This window comes from Gossypium hirsutum, chromosome D05 (assembly GCF_007990345.1).
Source record: "Gossypium hirsutum isolate 1008001.06 chromosome D05, Gossypium_hirsutum_v2.1, whole genome shotgun sequence".
Classification (NCBI taxonomy): domain Eukaryota; kingdom Viridiplantae; phylum Streptophyta; class Magnoliopsida; order Malvales; family Malvaceae; genus Gossypium; species Gossypium hirsutum.
In genome coordinates, this window is record NC_053441.1 from 19,933,299 (window position 1) to 19,950,128 (window position 16,830).

Below are 16,830 nucleotides of genomic sequence, written 5' to 3' on the forward strand. Positions count from 1 at the left end.
TGTAATTATGTATCGCTAAAAACTGGATTTTTTCTCAAATTGGAAGATATTATTGGAGATCATAAAAATCTACACTGATACCTTTGAAAAACAATCATTTATTTATTATTAAAAAAGAGTAAAAAAAACAATAAATGAAAAAGAAAAAGAAAAAATAGATGTGGCGGTGTAGTCGTCGTAGGTCTCTTAAGAGACCCGCAAATGTACACATCTTTTTTTAACTATTTCATACTTCATTTACTTTCATTTCACTCCTCTTCTAATAGGCCCTAAACCTTTTTTCCCCTATTTATTGACCACCCCCCCCTTGATTTCCTTGTTGAAACACTGTGAAAATTCCTCAGAGAACTCAAAAATTGTATAAAACGCCAAAAATCAAACAAACACTTAAGCCAAGCACCACTCTCTCATCAAACCTCCATTCTATTTGCTTTTGGGGTTTTCTTTTCTCTTTCTTTCTTTCATTTTCATAAATCTCTCTTTGAGAATCAATTTTCTTTGGTTTCATGCTGCCTACTTTGGATGTGTAAGCATCCATCGCTAATCGCTCTCTCTCGCCTTTCACAGGTTTTCTCTCTTTTCTTTCTTTTTAGGCTTTTCAGTATGTCTATTTTTTATGTAATTTATATCTGATCTGTTTTTTTTTTCGATTTCTAAAATATATGTTCTCGCTTTTTTTTAAAAAAAAAATTTGTTTCGTCTTTTTAGTAGTTGGAAGTAGAGGAGTAGAGGTGAGATGGCGAATATAAGATCGACTTTGCCTTCGAGGCTTCGCCAGCTTTTGTCTGGTGAAACTGACATCGGTCCTTCTATTAAACTCGATTCTGAGCCCGTAAGTTTCTTTTTCTTTAATTTTTCGTTTAGGATTCCTGAGAAAATGCTGTCTAATTAGGGTTTATCTGAATCTCTCTTTTTTTTGTACTCCTTCTCGGAGTGATTGCAATTTTAATGCTGTGCTTGTTTCTTTATGTTTTCTATGTTATTATTAGTTGTTGATATAATTGATTGTTTGTTTGTTACTATTGTTTGCTTCCACTATATGGCGGTTAACTGAGAGATATTAATGCTTTTAGAACGAATTGATTCTTACATTATTAGTTGTAGTCGCAAATTTGTTATCTGTATTTTTAAAAAAAAATGAGTACAATGTCTTAAAGCTGAAGACCTTATATTGTTTATGACATGTTTTCTGTTCTACCTGCTTAAGAATGTGCTTTGGAGTAAGCATTCCGTATCTGCAAATGTTTTTTCTAACAGTAAGGGCAATAGTTGGTGTCAGTTGTTATGGTTCATGTTGTTTCTCTGACAGGATTATGCGCCTTTACTTCTCATAATTCATACCAAGTAAAAATCCTGAGGTTTTAGAGAGTTTTTTATTTATTTAAATAATGCTGGACTAGAAAATTGAAGCATGTAATTTGTTGTGGATAGTTGTCTTAGGATGTTATGATCTTTTTTTACACTATATTTTTCATTTTAGAATAAAAAATAATGTTAGTAAATTGCTAAATTGTGCATTCTGTGTTATTTTGCCTAGGTATGAAACTTTCTGTATGGTTCTAGATGTTTCCGGGCTTACATGCTGATAACTTAGTTTCTTTAATTTCAATATATGAATGAAATATTTTGTCCAAGGTTATAGAGGACATTTTGGTTTCTTTCATTGGAGTTTTTGGAAGCCATTTAAGCCTAGATTTTAGGCACTTCTAACTGATCAATGCTAGTTCTTTTCCTACTGTCTACTTTTAGAATATTTGGTTATCATGTGTTTACTGCTGGTGCTTGTAATTATATGTCTGTGTGAACTTTTTGTTCTGGTACTGCTATAATTTTATAATTGATGTGATACATCTGCAATCAGTATGCATGTCCTGTTCTGCGGTACTATTAATAGCTTTTATAAGATGGCATTCTCTACTCTCAATTAATTGTTGCTTGGTATGACTTTTAGACCTTTAGCAAAGTGCTTATATGAATATCTTTGTGAGCATCTATTTTATCTTTCTACATTGTGGAAGTATTAGAAGAATTTTTTAGTTCTCTTCTATTTTATACTCTCAATTAATTGTTGCTTGGTATGACTTTTAGACCTTTAGCAAAGTGCTTATATGAATATCCTTGAGAGCATCTATTTTATCTTTCTACATTGTGGAAGTATTAGAAGAATTTTACAGTTCTCTTCTATTTTATGTGTGAAATTTTTGGAAGTCATCTAAGCTGGCATCTTGGCATATTTTACAAGAACACTACATAAATTTCATTTTTAACATAGTTTTATGGATAATTATGATGTACCAGCTAGTCAATACCTGGCTAGCTTTAATGCCATGAGCAAGAGATGATGTTTTGAGTTCCCATTATTATTCTTGCTCTTTTGACCTTTAATTATTGAGCTTCAAATTTTGGCATTAGTTTTGTGCTTTAAAATTTCTTTTAGATTTTCTTTTCAATATTATTTATTGCTTTCATTGCTCATATTTGGTTATTCTCATCTTTCTTTAGGGAATTAAGAGCCAACATAAACTCCCAAACATGCTTTAGGGAACTTATGCATATACATTGATGTATGTTTACTGATTGCCATGGACTTGCTTGAATGGAGTATATACTGGTTTCAATAAGCTTGCCTGAATGTCCAGAAAATTTCTATGTATGTTCTCTTTTTGTTCTGGGAAATATATCTAACATGCACTGTCACTTGCAGCCTCCTCAAATTAAAGCATTTATTGATAAAGTGATCCAGAGTCCTTTACAGGATATAGCAATACCTCTTTCAGGCTTTCGATGGGAGTATAGTAAGGTGATTTTTGCACTACTTATTCCTCTTTGATTGCCTCCTTTATTGGTTCTTTCACTCACTTGTTGCTTTTAATTCAGGGGAATTTTCATCATTGGAGGCCACTATTTCTTCATTTTGATACATATTTCAAGACTTATGTGTCTTGTAGGAATGATCTTCTCTTATCAGATAAAATTCTAGAAGATGATAGTCCATTTCCAAAGCATTCAGTTCTTCAAATACTACGAGTTATGCAAATGATATTGGAGAATTGCCACAACAAAAGTTCATTTGATGGTTTGGAGGTATGCTGAGATGGTGCCATGAATTATTTTAACTATGGTGACTTGCGAACATGTTTAGGTCCTAGCGACTTGTTAACTTATGGATGCTCTATGTTCTTCTCCTATACTGTTTTTTTTCTAATATAACTCTCACATTCGCCTTTCAGCATTTCAAGTTCCTGCTTTCATCCACTGATCCTGAAGTTCTCATAGCTACCCTGGAGACTCTTTCTGCTCTTGTTAAAATAAACCCATCTAAGGCCCACGGGAGTGGTAAACTGATTGGATGTGTCTCAGTAAACAGCTATCTGCTTTCTCTTGCTCAGGGATGGGGGAGCAAGGAGGAGGGCTTGGGTCTGTATTCTTGCGTTTTGGCAAATGAGAAAACAAATGATGAAGGGCTTAGTTTATTTCCATCTTACATGGAAAATGACCATGACAAGTCTCAACACCGAATTGGTTCTAGCCTTTATTTTGAATTGCATGGGCCCAATACTCAAGGTACTGAAGAAAGCAGTGGGAATGCAAGTTCTAATTCGAGAGTCATTCACATGCCAGATTTACATTTGCAGGAGGAGGATGATCTTTTAATAATGAAGCAATGTATTGAGCAGTACAACATACCGACTGAGCTCCGGTTTTCATTGCTAACAAGAATTAGATACGCACATGCCTTTCGGTCACCCAAGATATGCAGGCTGTACAGCAGGATTTGCCTTCTTGCATTTATTGTGCTTGTTCAGTCTAATGATGCTAATGATGAGCTGGCATCATTTTTTGCAAATGAGCCAGAGTATACAAATGAATTGATCAGAATCGTACGCTCTGAGGAAACGATTCCTGGAACTATTAGAACACTTGCGATGCTTGCATTAGGAGCTCAGTTAGCTGCATATTCAGCATCTCATGACCGGGCACGAATTTTGAGTGGATCAAGTATTAGTTTTACTGTTGGAAATCGGATGATTCTCCTGAATGTGCTGCAGAAGGCAGTTCTGTCACTGAAAGGTTCTAGTGATTCATCATCCCTTGCTTTTATTGAGGCTCTTCTTCAGTTCTATCTGCTTCATATTGTGTCATCCTCTGCTTCAGGGAGTAATATTAGAGGGTCAGGAATGGTTCCAACCTTTTTACCTCTTTTGGAGGATTCTGACCCAAATCATATGCATCTTGTGTATTTGGCTGTAAAAGCTCTACAAAAGCTCATGGATTACAGTAATTCAGCTGTGTCATTGCTTAGAGAACTGGGTGGGGTGGAGCTTTTGTCTCAGAGACTACAGATAGAAGTGCATAGAATTATTGGTGTGTCTGGTGGAAATGATAATTCGGTGGTCATTGGTGAATGCTCAAGATACAATGATGATCAGTTGCATCCCCAGAAGAGGCTTATCAAGGTGCTTTTGAAAGCTCTTGGCTCTGCTACATATGCCCCTGCAAATTCTGCCAGAGTACAGAATCCACATGACAATTCTCTGCCTGGGACGCTCTCACTCATATATGGCAATGCTGAAAAATTTGGAGGAGATATTTATTACTCAGCTGTGACTGTTATGAGTGAAATTATCCATAAAGATCCAACTTGTCTTGCTGCACTTCTTGAACTTGGTCTTCCAGATGCCTTTTTATCTTCTGTCTTATCCGGAGTGCTTCCATCTTCAAAGGCTATAACATGTATTCCCAATGGCCTTAGTGCCATTTGTCTTAATGCCAAAGGCTTGGAGGCCGTGAAAGAAACATCAGCATTGCGATTTTTGGTTGACATCTTCACCAGCAAGAAGTATGTGCTTGCGATGAATGAAGCAATTGTTCCTTTGGCTAATGCGGTTGAAGAGCTTCTGCGTCATGTATCTTCATTGAGAAGCAGTGGTGTTGATATAATAATTGAGATTGTAAATAAAATTGCTTCCTTTGGAGACAACAGTACATGTTCCACATCATTATCTGTTGAAAAAGTTAATGGGAGTACTGCAATGGAAACTGATTCTGAAGACAAAGGAAATGAAGAGCATTGCTGTCCTGTTGGTGAACTGGAATCTGTAACTGATGGAATTAGTGATGAGCAGTTTCTCCAATTGAGCATCTTGCATCTGATGGTTCTGCTTCATAGAACAGAGAATTCTGAAACATGTCGCCTGTTTGTGGAGAAATCAGGAATCGACGCTTTACTGAAGCTTCTTTTAAGGCCCAGTATTGTACAGTCATCAGAGGGGATGTCAATTGCTTTACATAGCACTGTGGTTTTTAAAGGGTTCACCCAGCATCACTCTGCTCCTCTTGCACGCGCATTCTGTTCTTCTCTTAGGGAACATTTAAAGAAAGCTTTGACTGGATTTGGTGCAGTTTCAGGGTCCTTTTTACTGGATCCTAGTGTGATGCCTGATGATGGAATCTTTTCTCCCCTTTTCCTCATTGAGTTCCTTCTATTTCTTGCTGCTTCCAAAGATAATCGCTGGGTTAGTGCGTTGCTTGCAGAACTTGGAAATGGCAGCAAAGATGTTCTGGAAGATATTGGTCGTGTACATCGTGAAATTTTGTGGCAGATTGCTCTCCTTGAAGATGCCAAGGTTGAAATTGAGGATGATGGTGTGAGCGCTAGTTCTGCTGAGCCTGAGTCACAACAGGGTTCTAGTGCTACCGATACTGAAGAGCAAAGGATGAACTCCTTTAGACATTTCCTTGATCCATTATTAAGGAGGAGGACACCAGGATGGAGTATTGAATCCCAGTTCTTCGACCTCATAAACCTTTATCGTGACCTTGGCCGTGCTACCGGCTTTCAACAGAGATTGCGCATTGATGGTTCGAACGTGCGTTTTGGAGCCAATCATTCTACTTCATCTGATGCTTCTGTATCTGTCAGTAAAAAGGAACATGACAGACAGAGATCCAATCACACCTCTTGCTGTGACATGGTGAGGTCACTTTCCTCCCACATTACCCATTTGTTTCAAGAGGTGGGAAAAGTGATGTTACTTCCATCGCGTCGTCGGGATGATACTGTCAATGCTTCCCTTGCATCAAAATTGGTTGCGTCTATTTTTGCCTCTATTGCATTGGATCATATGAACTTTGGAGGTCATGTTAAATCTTCAGGCTCAGAAGCATCCATATCGACAAAATGTCGCTACTTTGGTAAGGTTATTGATTTCATTGACAGCATTCTTCTGGACAGGCCCGATTCCTGCAATGCTATAATGCTAAATTGCTTATATGGTCGTGGAGTTGTTAAATCTGTTTTGACAACTTTCGAAGCTACCAGTCAATTACTATTTGCAGTTAATAGGGCACCAGCATCTCCAATGGATACGGATGATGGTAATGTAAAGCAGGATGAAAAGGAAGATGGAGATCATGCATGGATTTATGGTCCATTGGCTAGCTATGGTAAACTTATGGATCACCTTGTGACATCTTCTTTTATTTTGTCTCCATTTACCAAACACCTGCTCGTGCAACCACTTCTGAGTGGAGATGTCCCTTTCCCAAGGGATCCTGAAACTTTTGTGAAGGTGCTTCAATCCATGGTGCTTAAGGCAGTCCTTCCAGTTTGGGCAGACCCACAGTTTACCGATTGCAGCTATGATTTCATCACTACGATTATATCTATCATTAGGCACATTTACTCTGGTGTTGAAGTGAAAAATATTTCCAGTGGTAATAATGCCCGTGTTACTGGACCCCCTCCAAATGAAACAGCCATAGCAACAATTGTAGAGATGGGATTTTCAAGGTCCAGGGCCGAAGAGGCTTTGAGACAAGTTGGATCTAACAGTGTGGAGTTAGCAATGGAGTGGTTATTCTCCCATCCAGAGGAAATCCAAGAGGATGATGAACTTGCTCGTGCACTTGCCATCTCTCTTGGGAACTCCGAAACTGACACAAATGTAGATGTTACAAATGACAGTAGCCAACAACTGGAAGAAGAGATGGCCCAACTTCCCCCTATTGAGGAGTTGTTGTCAACATGTACAAAGCTGCTTCAGATGAAGGAACCTCTAGCGTTCCCGGTTAGAGATCTTCTTGTGTTGATATGCTCCCAAAATGATGGTCAATATAGGTCCAGTGTCATTAATTTCATTCTTGACCAAGTGAGAGATTCTAGTTCTGCTTCTGTTAGCAGAAACAATTCGCTGCTGTCTGCACTTTTCCATCTTCTTGCTTTAATTCTTCAAGAGGATGTGGGGGCACGGGAAATTGCCTCAAAGACTGGACTGGTAAGACTTGTGACTGATTTACTTTCAGAATGGGACTCTGGCTTAGTAGATAAGGAGAAACCACAAGTTCCAAAGTGGGTAACCACTGCTTTCCTTGCTCTTGATAGGCTACTTCAGGTGGATAAAAAATTAGATTCTGAAATTCTTGAGCAGTTAAAAGGGGATAATCTTAGTAGCCAACAGATATCTGTCAGTATTGACGAGGATAAGAAAAGTAAGCTGCATTCTTCATTTGGATCTCCAAGAAATATAGATATCTATGAGCAAAAGAGACTGATTGAGATTGCTTGTGGATGTATAAGGAACCAGTTTCCATCTGAAACAGTGCAAGCTGTCCTGCAGCTGTGTTCTACTCTTACTAGAACCCATTCTCTTGCTGTTTGTTTTCTTGATGGTGGGGGTGTAAGTTCACTTCTTTCATTGCCGACAAGTAGTCTCTTCCCTGGGTTTGACAATGTTGCTGCTAGTATTATCCGCCATGTCCTTGAAGATCCTCAAACCTTGCAGCACGCGATGGAAGCTGAGATAAAGCACAATCTTGTGGCTATGGCTAACAGGCATTCAAATGGAAGGGTTAGCCCACGCAATTTCCTGGTCAACCTAAGTTCTGTTGTTTCTCGTGATCCAGTGATATTCATGCAGGCTGTTAAGTCTGTCTGTCAAGTTGAGATGGTTGGTGACAGACCTTATGTTGTTTTAATTAAAGACCGTGACAAGGATAAATCAAAAGAGAAGGAAAAAGGATCAGAAAAAGATAAATCACAGCAAATTGATGGAAAGGGTAATTTGTGTAATGTGAATTCTGCAGGTCCTGGGATCGGACATGGAAAATTTAATGATTTAAATTCAAAGTCTGTTAAAATGCATAGAAAATCTCCCCAGAGCTTTGTAAATGTGATTGAGCTTCTTTTGGACTTGGTTGTTTCTTTTATACCTCCCTTGACAGAAGATATTAACATGAAGGCGCATGGTGATGCACCACCATCAACTGATATGGAAATTGATGTTGCTGCCATCAAGGGTAAAGGAAAAGCCATTGCTTCTTTGTCTTTGGAGAATGAAGTTTCTAGCCAAGATGTGTCTGCCTCACTTGCAAAGATAGTATTCATCTTTAAACTTTTGACAGAGATCCTGTTAATGTACGCATCATCTGTTCATGTGCTGCTTCGCAGAGATGGTGAAATTGGTAGCTGTAGGGCCCCTCATCAAAAGGGCTCAACTGGTTTAACCGGTGGTGGAATATTTCACCACATTCTTCACAGGTTTATCCCATATTCACAGAATTCAAAGAAGGAAAGGAAAACTGATGGTGACTGGAGGCATAAACTGGCAACCAGAGCTAGTCAATTCCTGGTTGCATCTTGTGTGCGTTCTGCAGAGGCAAAGAGGAGAGTCTTCACAGAGATCCATTGTATTTTCAATAACTTTGTTGATTCCTGCCCTGGTTTCAGACCACCAAGGGGTGATATGCAGCATTTTGTTGATTTGCTAAATGATATACTAGTTGCTCGTACCCCAACTGGTTCATGCATCTCGGCAGAAGCATCTGCCACTTTTATAGATGTTGGTTTGATCGTGTCGTTAACACGCACCCTTGAAGTTTTGGATTTGGATCATGCTGAGTCACCTAAAGCTGTCACAGGGCTCATCAAAGCTTTGGAACTTGTAACCAAGGAGCATGTTCATTCTGTTGATTCTTCTGCTATTAAAGGTGAGAATTCAGTCAAACCTGCTGATCGTAATCAAACTGGGAGAACAGATAATATTGTTGATGCATCACAGTCCATGGAAATGGCATCGCAGTCCAATGATGCAGTTGCAGCTGACCGAATTGAATCTTTCAACAGAGTCCAAAACTATGGTGGTTCTGAAGCTGTTACAGATGATATGGAACATGACCAGGATCTTGATGGGGGTTTTGCTCCTGCTGCTGAGGATGATTATATGCAAGAAACCTCTGAGGATGCAAGGGCTCTTGAAAATGGTGTAAACAATGTGGGGATCCATTTTGAAATCCAGCCACATGAGCAAGAAAACCTTGATGAGGATGAGGATGAGGAGATGTCCGGAGATGATGGGGATGAAGACGACGATGATGATGATGTACATCACCTGTCTCATCCAGACACAGATCAAGATGACCATGAGATTGATGATGATGAGTTTGATGACGAAGTGTTGGAGGATGATGGTGATGATGAGGACGATGGCGATGATGAGGGTGGTGTTATTCTGCGGTTGGAGGAGGGTACCAATGGAATGGATATGTTTGATCGGATTGAGGTTTTCGGCAGAGACCACAATTTTGCTGATGAAACTCTTGGTGTAATGCCAATTGAAGTTTTTGGTTCCAGGCGTCAAGGACGCACCACATCCATTTACAGTCTTTTGGGGCGGAGTGGTGAGAATTCAGCCCCCTCGAGACATCCTCTTTTATTGGGCCCTTCATCACTACAATCAGCCTCTCCAAGGCAATCAGGTTATTTTCTGCGTTCTAATAGTGTACTTGTTTTGGGTTTTGTTGTAATTTACAAATTAATGCTTATTAATTTTGTACTTATGTGCATCTCTAATTTTAACAACACTTTCTTCTTTACTTTGTTCCTGTTCAGAAAATGCCCATGATATGATTCTCGCAGACAGAAACTCTGATAGCACCTCAACACGTTTGGATACTATTTTCCGGTCTCTTAGGAATGGGCGTCACAGCCATCGTTTGAATTTGTGGGTTGATGAGAGCCAGCAAAGCAGTGGGTCAAGTGTGGCTACTGTACCACAAGGTCTTGAAGAATTGCTTGTCTCCCAATTGAGGCGACCAGGCCCTGAGAAATCTCCTGATCAGAAGACATCAGTAGTGGAACCTCAGAACCAGGTTGAAGGTAGTCAGTTACAGGAACCAGGGACTGGTACAACGCCTGAGAATCGTGCAGAAAACAATGTTTATAATGAAAATGCTAATGCATCTCTATCTTCCGAAGCAATTGGTAGCGCTCTCAATGCTGATAGGAGACCTGCAGTAAGTGATCCTCGACAAGGCACAGATGCATCAAGTGTACATTCGCAATCTGTTGAAATGCAATTTGAGCAAAATGATGCAGCTGCTCGAGATGTTGAAGCAGTGAGCCAAGAAAGTAGTGGTAGTGGGGCTACTTTAGGGGAAAGCCTTCGAAGCCTTGATGTTGAGATTGGAAGTGCAGATGGCCATGATGAAGGTGGAGAGAGACATGGATCTTCTGATAGAACTCCTGAACCACAGGTTGCTCGTGCAAGAAGAACAAATGTTGGTATTGTGAATAGTGGCAGAGATGCCCCGCTTCATAGTGTTACTGAGGTTTCAGAGAACTCAAGTCGAGAGGCAGATCAAGATGGTCCAGCTGCAGAGCAGCAGATAAATAGCGATGCTGGTTCTGGATCAATTGACCCTGCATTTTTAGAAGCTCTCCCCGAGGAATTGCGTGCTGAAGTTCTTTCAGCTCAGCAGGGTCAAGTGGCACAGCCTTCAAATTCTGAACAACAGAATTCTGGAGATATAGATCCAGAATTTCTTGCAGCCCTTCCCCAGATATTAGAGCTGAAGTCCTAGCACAACAGCAAGCGCAAAGGCTTCATCAATCTCACGAACTTGAAGGGCAACCAGTTGAAATGGACACGGTCTCAATAATAGCAACATTTCCTTCAGATTTGCGAGAAGAGGTATAATTTTTGTTATTTTGTGGTTCAATTTTAAGTTGTAAGTCCTGTGTGCCTAAACATTTTCTTTTTGCTATTTTTTATCCTCAGGTTCTCCTAACGTCATCTGATGCTATTCTTGCTAATCTCACTCCTGCACTTGTTGCGGAGGCGAACATGTTGCGCGAGAGATTTGCGCATCGCTATCATAATCGTAGCTTGTTTGGAATGTATCCTAGGAATCGCAGAGGTGAATCTTCTAGGAGAGGCGAAGGTGTTGGATCCAGCCTGGACAGAATGGCAGGAAGTATTGTGTCCCGCAGATCTGTTTCTGCTAAGCTAATTGAAGCTGAAGGAGCGCCTCTGGTTGGCACAGAAGCTCTCCAAGCAATGGTTCGGATACTTCGCATAGTTCAGGTGTTCCCTTTGCAGGGTAATTTTTCCTTTTGGTTCTTGATTTTGATCTATGCATTAACACGTTAAAACCTGCAGCCACTCTATAAAGGTTCGTTGCAGAAGCTGCTCTTGAATTTATGTGCTCATAATGAAACAAGAAAAGCGCTAGTTAAAATCTTGATGGACATGCTGATGCTTGATACAAGAAAGCCCGTCAATTATTCAAATGCAATTGAACCTCCTTACAGGCTTTACGGTTGCCAGAATAATGTTATGTATTCTCGTCCTCAACATTTTGATGGTAAGATTTGGAACAGAAGAATTCACAGTCCCTGGTGATTCAATATGGCTTATCTTAAGAACTTCACTTTTGTGTCTACCTATTTTAATTCTTTTTATTTTTCATCAGTTGAATATATATAGTTTTATAGTTTGGTCATCATCTGACTTGTAGCATTCAGGTTTGAAGTGATTTTCTTCTATTTTATCCTTTTCTTTCTAGGAGTTCCTCCTTTGGTGTCTAGGCGAGTGCTTGAAACTCTCACTTACTTGGCTCGAAACCATCCATATGTTGCGAAGATTTTACTTCAGTTCAGGTTGCCTCTTCCTATCTTACAAGAGCAAAGGAATATTGATCAGTCACGTGGAAAAGCTTTGATGAATGAGGTGCAGCTGGAAGGATTCAGTTCTATTGCATTGCTTCTGAGCCTTCTCAATCAACCCCTGTACTTGAGAAGTATAGCCCATCTTGAACAGGTAACATGTGACAACCCTGTTATAAATATGTAAAGCAATTTTATGTCTTTTTGTTCAGTTTGCTCATTTCTGGTTTTTGCCCCAGCTGCTTAACTTGTTGGATGTCATTGTTGACCATGTGGAAAGGAAGTCCCTTTCATCTGAGAAATCGAAAGCATCTTCCACTGAACAAGTACCTGCTTCACGAATTTCATTGGCTGATGCTGACACCAGTGCGGAGAAGGCTCCTTCTGATGTTGAATCACAATTGAAGGCTGTTGACTGCTCCATACCTTCAACATCTGATTCAAGTAATGAATGTGATCCGCTCAGTATACTGACCAATCTCCCACAAGTGGAGCTCCGACTTTTATGCTCATTGCTTGCACGGGAAGGGTAAGTTATATGTCTAACAATGTATTGGTTTTAGCAGTTTCCTCAATGAGAAGTTCGTGTTTCCTCTGTTTCTTTATTATGCTTCAATTGAAGAAGGGTCCTCTTTTTTCATTTTCTGTGACCTGTGGAATTATGGGATTTTGCACTTGCTATGTTTATTATCTTTCCATTGTCAAATTTCAATATGATTTAGTGCTTTTTTCCCATTTGCTCAGTCTGATGTTCTGTTCCCCTCCCAGATTGTCAGATAATGCATATGGCCTGGTTGCTGAGGTAATGAAGAAGTTGGTTGCAATTGCTCCTAGCCACTGTCATCTGTTTATTTCTGAGCTAGCAGATGCTGTACAAAATCTGATTAAATCTGCCATGGATGAGTTACGCATGTTTGGAGAAGCTTTGAAAGCTTTACTCAGCTCAATATCTTCTGATGGAGCTGCAATTTTAAGGGTCTTACAGGCACTGAGTTCTCTTGTTTCTTCAATAACTGAGAGAGAAAAGGATCTGCAGCTGCTTCCTGAAATAGAGCGTTCTACTGCTCTTTCTAAGGTGTTGGACATTAATGCCGCCTTAGAACCTTTGTGGACAGAGTTGAGTACTTGCATAAGCAAAATAGAGAGCTATTCAGATTCTGCACCAGATTTATTAGCTCCTTCGAGAACGACCACAACAAGTTCTGGTGTAACACCACCCCTTCCTGCAGGCACTCAAAACATCTTACCATATATTGAATCCTTTTTCGTGATGTGTGAGAAGTTACATCCTGCACAGCCAAGTTCTGGTCAAGATTTTAGCATGGCTACACTTTCCGATGCTGAGGATGCCAGCACATCTTCTGGCCAGCAGAAAACTGCTTGTCCTGTCTCAAAATTTGATGAAAAACATGTTGCCTTTGTGAAGTTCTCTGAGAAACATCGGAAGTTGCTAAATGCTTTTATCCGCCAAAACCCCGGGCTGCTTGAGAAGTCATTTTCACTCATGCTGAAAGTTCCCCGCTTTGTTGATTTTGATAATAAACGTGCTCACTTCAGGTCTAAAATAAAGCATCAACATGATAATCATCACAGTCCTCTGAGAATATCAGTTAGAAGGGCTTACATTCTTGAGGATTCATATAACCAACTGCGGATGCGGACAACTCAAGATTTGAAGGGGAGATTAACTGTTCACTTCCAAGGAGAGGAAGGTATTGATGCGGGTGGGCTTACAAGGGAATGGTATCAGCTCTTGTCCAGGGTTATATTTGACAAAGGAGCTTTGCTTTTCACTACTGTGGGTAATGAGTCCACATTCCAGCCTAACCCGAACTCAGTCTACCAAACAGAGCATCTTTCATACTTCAAATTTGTTGGGCGAGTTGTGAGTACCTTCTCTGGTTGCTTTTTTTGGATTGAATCTTATTTTTTTGGATAAAGTAATTTTCATTTTTCTAAAAGCAAAGTATGCAACTCCTCTTTTTCATTTGGGTCTGACTTTTGTTTCACTTCCTAATCAAAATTTTAAAGGTTGGCAAAGCACTTTTTGATGGGCAACTCTTGGATGTCCACTTCACTCGATCTTTCTACAAGCATATCTTGGGGGCGAAAGTTACTTATCATGACATTGAAGCAATTGATCCTGATTATTTCAAAAACCTAAAGTGGATGCTTGAGGTCTGTCTTTTTTCTGTTATCTTTTCCTCTTTTTCTCTTATGAGGGAGAGGGAGGGAGCTTTTAGTTTGTTAGCTATTATCTTTCTTAGTCCATTAGATAATTGTTTTGCATTTCTTTTTTTGTCCTTTCCTTATTTGTTTCTCCAGAATGATATTAGTGATGTCCTGGGCCTTACTTTTAGCATTGATGCTGATGAGGAGAAGCTGATATTGTATGAAAGGACACAGGTAAGTGTTTTGATTGATCTTTTCAAGAAATCCTTTGTGGTGACATTTCTTTTTTGGTTATAAATTTATGATTTATATTCTACGAAATATGGTGCAGGTGACTGACTATGAGCTGATTCCTGGTGGTCGGAACATTAAAGTTACTGAGGAGAATAAACACCAATATGTTGACTTGGTTGTTGAGCATCGTCTGACAACAGCTATTCGTCCTCAAATAAATGCATTTTTGGAAGGATTCAATGAATTAATTCCTAGGGAATTAATTTCTGTTTTTAATGACAAGGAGCTGGAGTTACTGATAAGTGGTCTTCCTGATATTGATCGTAAGTGTTTATAAACCAATTTATTTAAATGTTAATTACTTGATGATAGAATGCTTTATTTTGCCTACCATTATTTTAATATGACATGATCTCAATAACTCTCTCCTAGTGGATGACATGAGGGCAAATACGGAGTACTCTGGTTATAGTGCAGCATCACCTGTTATTCAGTGGTTTTGGGAGGTTGTTCAGGGGTTCAGCAAGGAGGATAAAGCTCGGCTTCTACAGTTTGTGACAGGCACCTCAAAGGTAATTCAACGCCTGAAATTGTAGTTAATACTACTTTTAAGTTAGCATTTCAGGTTGTTATCTACAGTTCAACACAAATCAAGTTATAAAATGCCTGAACTAAGGTTCAGATAGGATAAACAGGTTTTGATTTACTGTGAAATTGTGCAGCTGTTTAACTCTTCTAGCATGTAGCATAGCTCTATATTAGTTCACTAAGATAAACCGAGCTTAGCTTAGCTGACTGATTGATTCATGCAACCATCTGCAATTCATTCTCCTATTCCCAAACCGCAGCCTCCTTTGTATAAAAATAATAACAACAATAATAGTAGTAGCTTTTGATTCATAACCAGTCTCAAATCTCAGTCGTTGCTCGATATAATTTCACAGGTGCCATTAGAAGGCTTTAGTGCACTTCAAGGAATTTCAGGTTCTCAGAAGTTTCAGATACACAAAGCATATGGCAGCCCTGATCACTTGCCTTCTGCTCATACCTGGTAATTCTATGTATTTGGTTAATTCTGCAACTTAATGATTTTATCTTTTCTGCGAGTTTTCTTTCATTTGCTTTGCAATTTTCAGCTTTAGATCCTTCTCCCTTAACAAGGAGCATTATACTTCATGATTATTGCAGTTTCAATCAATTGGATTTGCCCGAGTACCCATCTAAGGAACATCTAGAAGAGAGATTGCTACTCGCAATTCATGAGGCCAATGAAGGGTTTGGATTTGGTTAAAGATGGGAAGCGGTGATCAGAGTCATCTTGTAGATAAAGCTACATATATACATAAGATGCATATGGGGATCCTGTTATGAGGGTATAAGGGGCTAGGCAATTAGTACATGTTTATATGCTGTACAGTCGCATATTGGCTACTGTAATTGCTCTGGCAGTTTTAAATTTGCCACCGTTGTCGTTCCATTTAAATCTGCCTTGGAAGTAGAGGCTCGTTAACGATTCATCACATTGTTGAGTCTTTCCTTTGTTGAGACCCTCTTTGCAGGTAGTCTATTCTATTACATTTTAGGTTGTACAATAATTGCATCTAATTAGTTTATTGTTACCATGTTTTGGTTAGTATTTTTTCTCTTGCCTTTTCTATTTATTTGTTTTGTTAAACGAGTTTAATTGTTTTGGTAACGAAACACCACTGTGCCTTGATTAATTTTTTTTTAATAAAAGATGATTCATTTACTGAAAAGTCTTTTAAGTAATTTAACAAGAGCCCTTAATTGAAAACAATAGGCTCCTTCCCTAATAGGAAGGAAGCAATCAATTGACCCTTGAATCAAATCCTAGTATGAATTTTTTTTCTAAATTCAACTAATGGAAGTAGATATCATGATCCCAAACCCTTGATCTGAAAAAGAGAAATCCTAAATTATTAACCCTTCAGCCCACTACTTCAGCCAAATCCTGTGAATCGAAACTATTTTTGCTCTTAATCCTTTGAATCCACAGCCATTTCCATACCCTGGCTTACATTGCTGGTGGTCGTATATGCAAAAGAAGATAGCAGGTATGGTTTTTTTCCCATTCTGGTTCTTGCATCTTGCATCTTGCGTCCTGAAGGGTTTAGGGATATTTCCCTTTATTTCTGTGGGTGTTTTTTTCTCTAATTTGTCCAGTATATATACATTGTTGATGAGGCTGATGCCTGTTCAATATATAATTTTAGGGCTATTTTTTAATTTTTGGTTGTCAGATAAGGACTGTAAAATCCTTTAGGGAGTCGGTATTTAGAATTTGAATTTGGATTAAAAAATAGTGTAAATCAGGTAGTAAAAAATTTAGAAATATATGATTTATGATGATTTCTTAAATTCATGGATTTATTAGAATCTCATTTAGTAATGAATTTGAGATCTTTAAAATATTTTTAAATTTGATAAATCTACTTTTTTATACTTTTCTAATGTTATAA

The 16,830-nt window shown here is 38.9% G+C and overlaps 1 protein-coding gene across 1 annotated transcript; it reads left to right on the plus strand.

Annotated features, from left to right (window-relative positions):
• The first annotated feature begins 257 nt into the window (after nucleotides 1-257).
• LOC107905142 (E3 ubiquitin-protein ligase UPL2-like) lies at nucleotides 258-15,986 on the plus strand. Its single transcript, XM_041094232.1, is given in 18 exon segments — nucleotides 258-567; nucleotides 709-832; nucleotides 2,705-2,800; nucleotides 2,878-3,084; nucleotides 3,231-9,756; nucleotides 9,890-10,834; nucleotides 10,837-10,970; nucleotides 11,058-11,363; nucleotides 11,439-11,643; nucleotides 11,845-12,098; nucleotides 12,184-12,473; nucleotides 12,713-13,829; nucleotides 13,976-14,122; nucleotides 14,270-14,350; nucleotides 14,448-14,673; nucleotides 14,783-14,922; nucleotides 15,295-15,401; nucleotides 15,539-15,986. Coding segments are annotated over 17 exon segments (10,980 nt in total). The 5' UTR covers nucleotides 258-567; nucleotides 709-736; the 3' UTR covers nucleotides 15,642-15,986.
• The last annotated feature ends 844 nt before the right edge of the window (nucleotides 15,987-16,830 follow it).